Source organism: Atta cephalotes (genome assembly GCF_000143395.1).
Source record: "Atta cephalotes unplaced genomic scaffold scaffold00013, whole genome shotgun sequence".
In the NCBI taxonomy this organism is placed as follows: domain Eukaryota; kingdom Metazoa; phylum Arthropoda; class Insecta; order Hymenoptera; family Formicidae; genus Atta; species Atta cephalotes.
This window is the reverse complement of record NW_012130077.1, coordinates 2607734-2621006: the sequence shown is the minus strand read 5'-3', so window position 1 is coordinate 2621006 and position 13273 is coordinate 2607734. Positions and strand designations below refer to the sequence as shown.

The following is a 13273-nucleotide window of genomic DNA, read 5'->3' as shown; positions in this document are numbered from 1 at the left end:
AAAAGGCCTAAAAGCGCTTATATGGGAGCATCAAACATTTTTCTTATATTTATAATATTAAAAAAATATTATAATTTAGTCTAAATTATAGTATAAATTTTTTCTTATATCTTTATTATCTTTGGTACTTTTCTCTTATATGACGTATGTTTTGAGATAATTATATTGTTTCAGACGTGAAAGATAATTCATTGAAATGTAAACTGGGATATAAAGCAAATAGTATTAAGTGTTTTTGTAGTATAAGCGTTTTATTGTTAATGTTATTATTTTTAATAAATTTTTAATGGACATTCTTATTTTTTTAAAAGTAGCGTAAAACAGATTTCTTATTAAACGGTTAAAGCAATAAAATCAAGATTAAAAATAAAGTAGGAAATTCAGACTCGTGCACAATAAATTTCTACGCTTAATAATATACTCCTATGAAACCTTAATATGATACTAGAAAGTGAGAGAAAAAGAGAAAAAAGAAACAGATAGAGAAATAGAGTGTTATCTCTCAAAATGGCGAAAAGCTTCATATTTTTGGAACTCATGCTCCATTTTTTAAGTTCATGATACGTCAACTAATTTTAGCCATGCAATTTTAGACATGAGATATAACATGATATACAAACAGTTTGAATAATTATGAAAAATATTATATAACATAAGAAATAAATGAGAAAATATAAGAAATAATACTTTTTCGTAAGTCGAATAATATTATACATATTTATTTAGTCGAATCTAAAATTTAGCAATTCAAAAATATTTAAGTCACAAATGGCATAATGTTGCATGATATAATTATATCAACGTGTATAATATATACACAACAAATATATATATCTATACACACGCACACACACACACGCGCACGCGCGCGCACACACACACACACACATATATATATGCAATAGCCTTGCGCAAGCAGATATCACAATCCTTGTGACTCAGAGGATTTTGTATTTTGTCAGATGACATGGAGTACGACTTGTTAGATCAACGTACATACGTATAATGACGTTTGATGAGCCACGACGAACATCCTCAATGCAAAAGATATCTGGAATGCCTTCCTTATACACGAGATTTGTTCTCAAACCGTCGCAACAGCAAGAAACATGATTCGAATGTAACAACTGGATGCAACCGTCACGACGCCTTCCATCAGTTCATCACTGAAACAACTGAAATCTCATCGAGGCGCCAAATTGTGATTTTCAAAACTGTCAGAGGAAGCGAACCAATCACAGGCCCGATCGTTCGAAGTTACACTTTCTTCACTTGATGTGAGGCAAGTGTAGTAAGTTTAATCTTTGGAGAAAGAAAAATATCAATCGCAGAGCATAAAAGTTTTAGTACGCGAGAAAAGATTGTTAAAAGTATTTCTGTGATTTGTTGCCTTACTTATTTTCTTAATTTCATAAATAAACACGCGAATGCTGTCGTAATACATCAAATTTGTAGACTTTCTATCGACAGAGTAAACTCTAATCTGCCAATCAGGAGACGAGTTCTTGATAAGGTAGTGCTATATAAAACTATTAAAAAAGGCGGGCTTCGATCAGCTGCGACAGCATGCAATAGGCAGACGTATGGTGACAGTTTATTTATTGCTTTGAAAATTTTCTCAATGTGATTATTTGATTATTAATATTTATCTAATAGACATCGAAAAAATATCACTTCGTTCGATATCTTCGAAATGGAAACTTTGCAAAATACCGGAGCTTTCCGTCCACCTAAGGCGATCAACAAAAGAAATCCGAATCAAGAAGCCAGTGTCTCGGGGTATGATAATCTTGATACTTGTTCTTGATTTTATCACGGTATTTCTTATAAATTTTTAATATTTCAGGGAAAATGCATTGGGAAAATTGCTCGAGATCAAGGAAGATATCAGAATTGATACTGTATACGGATTTCGTCGAGTCACTGACTCGAGAGAGAGGATAGGATTTTTGCTTAATATGCACGCGGTAAGGAAGATTGAAAGAAATGATAGCATAATTAATATACAAGATTCTGTCTTTGTGTAGACGGAGATCGTAGAGGATGATAAGCATATGTTGAGTGGTGTGGATTATTACTTCATTGAGGAAGACTCTACCAGGTTTAAAGTATCATTGCCATTTTCACCATATTTTTATATTTTATGTCGTAAAGATACATTTGAAGAAGTGTCGACATTTTTATTTAAAAAGTACACAGGAATTTTGACAAAAATTGAGACTATTTATAAAGAAGATCTTGATTTGGTAAAATGTGCTTCTAATCAATATTAATTAAATACTAATATGTTTTTATAATTGATTCAGTGTATTTTTTCTTTTTTATTATTTTTATTTATCTTTTTGTTCTCTTATTACAGCCTAATCACTTGATTGGTTTGAAACAAAAATACTTGAAACTTTCTTTCGCAAATATTATTGATTTAACGAAAGTTAAACGCGACATTATGCGCTTTGTTAGAGTTAACAAAGAGCGAGAGAAAAGTAATACTTACTACACAGATATGCTAGCGACTACTTTACAACCAAACGAACAACAGGACAGTGGTAAACAAATTTTAGACCACATGGATAATATTCTCGATATTAGGTAATTGTATACACTTCTTTTTTAGTTCTTTCTTTTTTTCATTAATATTTATTTCTTTATTACTTCTTAATTTCTCTCTTTAGTTATTTACTACTTCTTGATTGATACTGATATTATATATTGATATGATTGTTTAGGGAATATGACATACCTCATCATGTCCGAGTATCTATAGATGCTAATATCTTCTGTGGAATTTGGTATTCTATAAAGAGCAGAGGAAGTGAACCACCTGTAATCACGCGAAAGGAGGACATGATTGAACCACCTGAATCTATTGTATTAGCATATGATATTGAAACTACAAAGCTGCCATTGAAGTTTCCAGATGCCAGTATCGATCAGATTATGATGATATCATATATGATAGATGGACAGGTAATAATTTCATTTTAGAAAATAAATAATACTTATTATTTAGCTTTTCAAATTATTAGATAAATAATTTCTGTTCTATTTTTTTAAAGAGAGTTTATTACATTTTTTCTTAGGGATACTTAATAACGAATAGAGAACTAATCTCTGCGGACATACAAGATTTTGAATATACACCAAAACCGGAATTTGAAGGTCCCTTTACAATATTCAATGAGCCTAATGAGAAAGCAGCTATAACAAAATTTTTCGACCATATTAATGAAATAAGACCGCATATATTTGTAACGTACAATGGTGATTTTTTCGACTGGCCATTTATTGAAGCTCGAGCTGCTGTGCATAACATGGATATGAAAGAGAAAATTGGCTTCTATAAAAATCGCGAAGGTGTTTACATCAGTAGAGCTGCTATGCATATGGATTGTTTATGGTAAATATTTTGTGAAATTTTATTAAGTATTACAAATATGTTCTTATCACAAAACATTTTTAGTTGGGTGAGACGTGATTCTTATCTCCCAGTGGGATCTCAAAATTTAAAAGCTGTCGCTAAAGCTAAGTTGAGATATGATCCAGTGGAACTTGATCCAGAAGATATGTGCAGATTAGCATCGGAAGAACCTGAAATACTCGCAAATTATTCTGTCTCTGATGCAGTGGCGACATTTTATCTCTATCAAAAATATATTCATCCCTTCATATTTGCATTATGCACTATTATCCCTATGAAACCTGATGAAGTAAGAAAAATATTTTATATTATGTACATTAATTGATACACTTTTCTTTAAACGATAAGCTTTGTTTTGATTTTATTTGACTTATGTTTAGGTGCTCAGAAAAGGATCTGGTACACTTTGTGAATCACTTCTTATGGTACAAGCTTTTCAAGCTAATATTATATTTCCTAATAAACAAGAAACTGAATTAAATAAATTGACAAAAGATGGTCATTTACTGGACCAAGAAACCTATGTAGGTGGACACGTAGAAGCCTTGGAATCTGGTGTTTTTAGAGCCGACATTCCTTGCCGTTTTAAAATTGTACCTAGCGCTGTAGACGAGTTAATTGGTGGTGTAGAAAAAGCCTTAAAACACACAATACAAGAAGAGGAAAAAGTATCAATCAACATGGTTACGAATTTTGATGAAATAGTAAATGAAATTAAGGGAAAATTGAAGGAACTTAAAGATCAACCTTTGAGATTAGAAAATCCTGTAATTTATCACTTAGACGTAGGCGCTATGTATCCTAATATAATTTTAACTAACAGATTGCAACCTTCCGCGATAGTAAATGAAACGGATTGTGCAGTGTGTGATTATAACAAACCTGACGCTCTTTGCCAAAGAAAGATGAAATGGATGTGGCGAGGCGAATATTGTAAGTTTGAGTATAAAATACTACTTCAAGTTGTCTATATTATCTATATTATAATTTTATATTATCTATATTATAATTATTAAATTTATTTTTTTATTAATATTATATTCTATTTATTAATGTTTGTTATTAATGTTATTAATGTTTGATTAATAATTTTTAGTGGCTGCAAGTTTGGGTGAATATCAAAGAGTAAAACAGCAATTAGAAACTGAAAGATTTCCACCACAATTTCCTGGTGGACCTAAGAGAGCTTTCCACGAATTGGCCACAAAAGACCAAGCTATATATCAAAAAAATAGACTTACTGACTATTGTAAAAAGGCGTATAAGAAAGCGAAAATTACCAAAATGGAAGAAAGAATGCAAACGATTTGTCAGAAGGAGAATTCATTTTATGTTGACACTGTGAGAGCATTTAGAGATAGAAGATATGAATATAAAGCATTAACTAAAGTTGCTAAGCGACAAGTAGCAGCAGCAATTGCAAAAGGAGATGCGGCTGATATAAAGTCTGCCAAGAATAGGGAAGTTTTGTACGATTCTCTTCAACTTGCTCATAAATGTATTCTCAATTCTTTCTATGGTTACGTTATGAGAAAAGGGTAAGTATTAAAATTGAATATATAAAATGGAATGTTAATAACACATTAAGATAATATTAAGTAAGGAATATAACATTTTTATTATGTGTTTTTTTATTATTTTTATTATACACTCAAATTTATGATTTTTAAAATCTTATTCTCTTTTATTATTTATTTTAAAATTTATTTTAAAATTATATTACAGAGCACGATGGCATAGCATGGAAATGGGTGGCATTGTATGTTACACAGGAGCCCATATTATCATGAAAGCTAGAGAAATTATAGAACAGATTGGTCGGCCATTGGAATTAGATACTGATGGTATATGGTGCATATTACCTGCGTCTTTTCCGGATTCTATCATAGTTCATACTACTCATGAAAAAAAATCGAAATTTACGGTTTCATATCCGAATGCGGTCCTTAATTTTATGGTGAAGGTATGTATAAATGAACAAAAAATATGTTCTTTTCTTTTGGTTACTATTAGGTGTAATAAAAAGAAATCCATTATTTTTGTATGAAATTGAATGGAAATATAATGGATTTCTTTTTACTACACCTAATATATTTTTTTTTACAGGATCAATTTACTAATGAAATATATCATGAGCTTGTGGATAAAGATAATTTAACGTATGAAATCAAAAGTGAAAATTCTATATTTTTTGAAGTTGATGGACCGTATCTAGCAATGGTGTTACCCGCTGCAAAAGAAGAAGGAAAGAAATTAAAGAAACGATACGCAGTTTTTAATTTCGATGGTTCGCTAGCTGAACTAAAAGGATTTGAAGTAAAAAGAAGGGGTGAATTGCAACTGATAAAAATTTTTCAAGCTTCTGTTTTTGAATCCTTCTTAAAAGGAAACACATTGGAAGAATGTTATGCTTCAGTCGCGAAGGACGCAGATTATTGGTTGGATTTATTGTATAGTAAATGTGCGAATATGCCTGATACCGAATTGTTCGAACTTATATCCGAAAACAAATCCATGTCGCGTAAATTGGAAGAATATGGTGCACAGAAGTCCACGTCGATTTCTACGGCTAAAAGATTAGCTGAATTCTTAGGCGATGAGATGGTTAAAGATGCAGGTTTAGCTTGTAGATATGTTATAGCAAATAAACCGCAAAGCGCACCAGTTACTGAGCGCGCGATACCATTGGCTATTTTTCAATCAGAACCGGCTGTGCGAAGACATTATTTGAAAAAGTGGTTAAAGGATCCTACTTTATACAGTGAGGATATAAGAGATATTTTAGATTGGAATTATTACATTGAACGACTCGGGAGCGCTATTCAAAAAATAATCACTATACCAGCAGCGATGCAAGGCTTACCGAATCCAGTTCCACGAGTGCAGCATCCACCATGGTTACATAAGAAAGTGATGGAGAAAAGTTCATCCCATCGTCAGAAAAAGATCACAGATATATTTTCTGTAGTAGATAAAGATACTTCTCATGCGAACAATGCCGAAGAACCCTGTGATATTGAAGACCTTGCAGGACCGTCCACTAGTTTCACAACTCCAATGTCAGTTGTTAACAAGAGGAAAAGACAGCATTCAGATGAAGATGAGATAATCAGAGTGAAAAATTGGAAAGAAACTCTGGGTTCACCTCCTCCCATGGGAAGAACGAAAGAAGAAAGGCTTAAATGGTTAGAATTTCATAAAAAAAAGTGGGCCTTCCAAGCTAAACAAAGAAATCAGCATCGGAAAAAGAGAAGTAAAACTGATGAAATCGACAGAATTGGCTGGGGAGTTATACGAAATACAAATACATCTACCATGACTGGCTTTTTAAGACGCGCTCAAAGGAAATTGTTGGAAACTCCGTGGGAAATCATTCAGCTATCGGAAACCAGTGAACCCGGCATGTTTCGATTGTGGATACTGGTCGACACACAGCTGCATCAAGTACGTCTCGTAGTACCCCGCATATTTTACGTAAACACTCGCAAAGCAAGACCCGATCCAGGACCTAACGAGCTTTGGAAAAAAAGTTTTAGATCTTTACCACGCTCTCGCCCGATATACAACTTGTATCAATATTCTCTACCAGAATCTCTATTTCAAGAGCATAGTCGGGAACTCCTGGAAGATTTAAATAAACCAGAAATTGAAGGGATTTACGAGACGCAAATGTCATTGGAATTTCGGGCCATATTGCAGTTGGGATGCGTATGCATAGTCGATCCGCGTGTTATGCGTAAAGTGGCAGATGGTGCCGATACCTTTACTCTGGATCAATTGGAATACAAGAGTATCGCTTTTCATCCTTATCTTAAACGAACTGAATCGATCAACTACATATTTCTCTATCATCATTGGAGTTCAAACCGTCAAAAAGCACTATGGGGCTTATTTTTAAGCGCCAGCAAGAGGGCTCACATATTTGTCTTAGATTCAGTCGTTTCTAATCAACTACCGAACATGAATACATTATACACGAACGAACGTAAAGCAATATTGGAAACAAATGGCGAAGACAGTATAAGCGAATTGCCTGAAATTATGCAGTTTATGATACAAGTTGAAACAAACTTTCAACATGTGTGTCGTACATTGCAAGCAGCCTTAACGACATATAAGAATGAAAAGCACGGTGCTACAATTATTATTAATCAAACTGCTCTTGACAAAACTGTGTTAATTACCGAAATGCCACTTCTCAATGATTTCCCTCTTGTCAGCACGCACGTGCGAGACGTTGAGAATCTATACAGCACATTAGAATGGCAGAAGATCGGTGCGAAAATGATGATCAGTCACTACCTGAAGAGTCAACAGATTGTCGAATTAATCGCAGAACAATGTCGATATTTTCACGCACCCATTGGCAACATACCCGCGGATACTTCACTCTTTGGCGCCGATTTATTCTACGCTAGAAATTTGTACAGGAATAATTTTGTCCTATGGTGCTCACCCACGGAGAAACCCGATTTAGGTGGCAGCGAGAATGACGATAACAGGCTATTGACAGACTTTGAGGAAAGTTCGAGTTGTGCTGCGAACAATCCAGGCACATATTCTAGTGTTTGCGTCCAGTTGGAAGTAGATTATTTAGCGATCAGTGCACTGTTGCAATATAATCATATTCACGATATAGATGGAACTAGTACGTTTGTAGCGTTTCACAATCAACAGCGTCCATCCGTCCAGGTCAGTTTTATACATCTTTCGAAAATTATATATATATATATTATATATATATATATATTTAAAATTTGTTTAAAAAAAATACATCCCTTTAAATTAATTAACAGTACTTTTTAAAAATTTATTTGCAATAATTTCTCTAAATTGGCAATATATTATATAAATTATATTAAATTATATTAAATTATTCAATAGGACATGGCAATGGGTAGTGATGCTGCAACAGTTATTCCCAGCTACGACGAAATCACTTTATGCAATCCATCGTTTAAAATATTGCGAAACATGGTAAACACATGGTTGCTTGATGTATCTCTGTATAAAAATACATTCGCGGATTATCAATTGATCCATTTCTATCGGTACGCTATTATTATTTGTATTGTTATTACTTAATTATATAATACTCTGTTATATAAACACGCATGCACATATCCATACGATTCTAGATGGCTGAGATCTTCAAACGCTTTGCTTTATGATCCTGCTCTTCGTCGTACTTTACATACTTATATGAAAAAGTTATATATACAATTAATAGCACATTTCAAAACGTTAGGTTGTATTATAGTTTTTGCAAACTTTAATAAGATTATTGTATGCACAAAGAAAAGATCTGTGAGCGATGCTTTAGGCTATATAGAGTTTGTTGTTCAAACCATACAAAACAAAGAGCTGTTTCACAGTATTGATATTTCTTGTGAACAATGTTGGGAATACTTAGTATGGCTCGACTTGGTATGATTCATCAATTATTTCATTCATGAAATGTTTAGTGTAACATTTTGAATACATATTTGATTTTTTCAACAGCACAATCATGCTGGTATTAAAGGACAGTCACCTAAAGATGATATGGGAGACGATGAGAATACTGAAAATGATGACGATGACATGGTAAAAAAATAAGCATATTTATAGACATTTGTAAAAATTGATACTGATAATACTTTGACGTAATATTTTTCTACTTGAATTATTTTTATTTAGCTTCTAATCATGAATTGGAATTTGATGGAATGCTTGCCTACAGAAGCAGGATGTCAAGCAAGTTTTAATGCTGTAGTAGCAGGATACATACGTGCAGTATATCAGTGTATGATTGAGAATGAAACTAATAACACTATAAGGCCAAGAAGAAGACAAAGCCAAAGCCAATCGTTTATAGCACCACTTGGTTTAGGTGCATTGGAAAATACAGCCGAGTTTGCAAAAAAATTGATATCAGGAGAAATATCTCAAAGATTATTCAAGTATATAATTATCTATTTTACAGTTTCTAAAATTAATTATGAAGCTTTATATAAAAAGAATGAGATAATTTAATATTAATATTTTGTGCTTGGAAAAATCGATAGTTTGAAAGGATATTATTGCATATTATTTGCAGAATAGCTCAAAAGATACATCGGAATTTGACGGAAAAGATATTAACTCTCGAGGAATATCCTAATTTGAATATGAATGGAAAAGAAAGTATAAAAATCAATCCTGCACTTGAATTAATTAAAGCAGTATGCAAGGTAAACATTACTTTATAAATATTTCAACAATATTTGAATTCGAGATATTAAAAATTATCTGTGAAAATTTCAGGTTTTATCTCTAGATAAAGAGGTGGAGCATGAGGTTTATAACTTAAAAACAAATCTTTTACGATTAATTGGAGTTGGTAGTTATAGCGATAATGTTGAGTGGAAGGAACCGTGTATTTCTCTTGTTTTATCACAAGTTATATGCAAAATATGCAATCGCACGAGAGATATTGATCTTTGTAAAGATGAATATTTCACCAATGAAAATAATAAGTACGTTAAATATGAAAATAATGTGATATTTAGATAAAGATATACATTAAAGATGTATTATTATTATTATTATAGATTCATGTGGAAATGTCCTAACTGTGATGCATCTTATGACAATACAGAAATAGAATTTTCACTAATTGACAAATTGAATCGTAAAAGTATGGCTTACGTATTACAAGATCTACAATGCCGAAAGTGTAAGGAAATTAAACGAGACAACATGAACTTGTTATGTTCTTGCTCAGGCGAATATGATAATTTAATTTCACGAGACGAAGTCACAAGCTATGTAAATATATGTAAATCTATAGCCACGAAATGTAAAATGAATATTTTAGCAGAGATAGTAGATAACACGAAACTTTTTACGAGTTAACTAAATCAAGGTTTTCTCCCTTTATGATAATTTATTAATTTGTTTTGTTTAGGACTGTTTAGGTTAAAAAAACCAGATTATAATTTACAGCTATATTTTTAAGATGACTTACTTAATATTTAATAATTCAACATGAGTACATGAATGTCCTATGATATATATATACATGTTCACTTTTTAATACCCGAATCCACAGGTGGATCTGAAATAAAATACAATATACATTAAATTGTTTTGCTATGTGTTCATATATTTGCATGTAGGCAAAATTGTAATAACTTTTCAATTTAAAACAGACATCTGAAAGACAGATATTTGTTTTATAAGTAACTTACCAACAAATTTAAACTGAGGAAATTGAGTCATATCTATTCCTGGACCACCACCATATTGCATGTTAAGTTTTTCTAATTCAGAATCTCGTTCTTTTATAATATTCGGACTAGGATCAACTAATTTCCCATTTCTTTAAATAAAAGAAAAATTTTTATAGCATTTAACATTCTTTATTTTAGACATATTAGATTACTTGATATAACATAAAAATATTAATTCAATATTTTAATGAATCTGATTTATTAGTTCCATAATTATAATTATTGATATTTTGCAGCTATGTAAAATATTTTTAACTTTTAATTTTATTTTTAATTAAAGACATATATATATATTTTTTTTTTTCAAATTCTAATTAATACTGTTGTCTTTTCTAAACAGAATAATACAACAATGAACATAAATAAAATGAACATAGGCAGTTCTTTTAGTTCCTTTTACACTAAAAATTTAATTATATTCTTTTTCTATTCAAAGTATAAATAATAATTTTTGCAAAAATATTTCCCCAAAAATATTTTAAAAAATTGAAAAGTATGCTTACACGCTTTTTGATTTATACTCCTGAAGTTTCTTAATGAAGAGTTGCTGTATGGGATCAACTATTTTCTGCAAGACAGGAATGTTGGTGCTAATGTTACGTTTAATAGCTTTCGGCACACTAATGAGACGTGACCTCAACATGATTGCCTAAAACATAAGTCACGCACAATTTTGAGGAAGAATTCTGTATCTATATGTTTTTGTCATCAACAAGTAATTCTTCTTTTTTTGTACAACAAGCATGAATTATCCAAATAATCTCTCAATTACACATCGAGATCGCAAATTCTAAATTATAATTTTCTTATATGTTGTTAAATTTCATTAGAAAATTAATCTTTCAGACGTCTCTTACGTAATAAAATGCAATAACATTTGTTGGTTAGATTCATTCGGAATAGAATTTAAATTTAATTCCATTAAAAATGATTCGAATATACATTCATCCATTCATAAATGGATAAACAGCAATACATTTAAAATATATTACACATTACGCGTGTATGTTAATAATTAGTTAATGTATTTACTTATATATTTAGCTCGTACACACAACTTCAAATTTTCTTCGCAAGACAATTACTGACACCAACTGACACTACTGAATAACAGAAGCCAATAGTTTCGAGAGGAAAGATCAGATGGAGTCAGTGTTGTTAGATGGGCCGGGTTTCAGACGCATGCATGTCCAATGTAACTTCAGTAATGTACTAGTAAATAGGAGATCAATAGTCGCTTAAGATTGATGAAATGTTGAAATTTTAATATATTTTACATATGTATACATATATACAAATATATATGTAAAATATGTAAAATATATCAAAATTTTCGGTAAATATTATTTTTTACTTGTATAAAATTAACTTTTTTTTGTATATATCAATAAAATATATCAACATTTTTGAAAAAATTTTACACAGACGACTAATGATCTCCTATTTACTAGTAACCGATACTGAAGTTACATTGGACGCGCATGCGTCCGGCCCGTCTAACAACATTGGATGGAGTAAAGGGATTCCATGAATTAGGTATTGATAAAGATGCGCAAGTTTGAAATTTTGTAAAAAAATTAATTGAAATAAACTTAAGGCAAAATATTTAAAAAGTATAAAAAATTAGACAGTATAAACATGAAATAATAATAATCTAAAATTATTATGGAGCAAAGAATAAATTTTTATGGCTACGTATATTTGTATTAATTAAAAGAAATAACTTTTTTTGTTTATTTTAATTGTTTTTTCTATATTATATTTTTTCTTGATTTTTTTCCTGAATATTTTATATAAATATCAAAAGTAATTCTTGAAATCGGTTGTATATCATTTGTCAATTATAATATTTTATTTTATTACGTAGATTAATTTTAATCTCGATTTAATTATCTTTCCTTTTTTTTTTAAGAAAAAGTAAAAAGAAAGGTAAATCGAAATTAAAGCTAATTGGACATTAATCGGAATTTAATCCGGACAGAAAGAAACCTGAGAGATCATGCCAGTTTTTTCCTGTTTCCATCGAAATCGCAAAATCGCCCATACATTATCTCCAGTATATCCATTTTCAGTTTGGGAACTACATATGACTACGTATGAAAATGTATGACTGCATACATTTTCTGACACTATAAAATTGTATCATCGGAATAATTTTTAAGTAGCTTTCTTTTTATCTAAATTTATTTTTGTTAACATCTTCTTTAAAAAATATATAATTACTTTAGAGAATATATAATTATTTTTTTTAATTATTTTATAGAATATATAATTATTTAAATCATTTTATTAACTCTCCTTTTTATCTAAATTAGATAAAAGGAGAGTTATTTAAAATTTAAATAAATAATTATATAATTATATTCTTTAAAATAATTATAGATATTCTCTAAAGATTTTAGCGAAAATAAATTTGTATAAAATTTTAAAGTAATTTTTAAATAACTCTCGTTTTATTTAATTTATTTAATTTTATCTAATTTAAAAAAGGAGAATTATTTCAAAATTACTTTCGTATAACTTCGTATAATGTATGCTATACGAAGTTATTACGGGAATTTTAACAATTAGCATCGTGCTTTTATCATGGCGTGATTGTATA

At 30.5% G+C, this 13273-nt stretch overlaps 2 protein-coding genes across 2 annotated transcripts in view; one reads left to right on the top strand and one right to left on the bottom strand.

Annotated features, from left to right (window-relative positions):
* Window positions 1-1693: 1693 nt before the first annotated feature.
* LOC105617488 (DNA polymerase epsilon catalytic subunit A) lies at window positions 1694-10294 on the top strand. The gene is made up of 18 exons (XM_012199044.1): window positions 1694-1779; window positions 1847-1967; window positions 2028-2246; window positions 2360-2589; window positions 2727-2967; window positions 3081-3397; window positions 3461-3707; window positions 3799-4351; window positions 4515-4956; window positions 5144-5381; window positions 5525-8110; window positions 8303-8469; window positions 8557-8845; window positions 8921-9004; window positions 9098-9360; window positions 9498-9630; window positions 9704-9915; window positions 9991-10294. The coding sequence occupies exons 1-18, from the start codon at window positions 1694-1696 to the stop codon at window positions 10292-10294; spliced, it is 6732 nt and encodes a 2243-aa protein (XP_012054434.1).
* Window positions 10295-10389: 95 nt separating this feature from the next.
* The window catches only part of LOC105617484 (ATP synthase-coupling factor 6, mitochondrial), a 3348-nt gene continuing 464 nt past the window's right edge, over window positions 10390-13273 (bottom strand). The window contains exons 2-4 of the mRNA XM_012199041.1: window positions 11175-11320; window positions 10630-10760; window positions 10390-10496 (exon numbers count right to left, since the gene is read on the bottom strand). Of these exons, the coding sequence (XP_012054431.1) occupies window positions 10465-10496; window positions 10630-10760; window positions 11175-11314 (303 nt within the window). The 5' untranslated portion in view covers window positions 11315-11320 and the 3' untranslated portion in view covers window positions 10390-10464. The remainder of the gene's footprint in view (window positions 10497-10629; window positions 10761-11174; window positions 11321-13273) is intronic.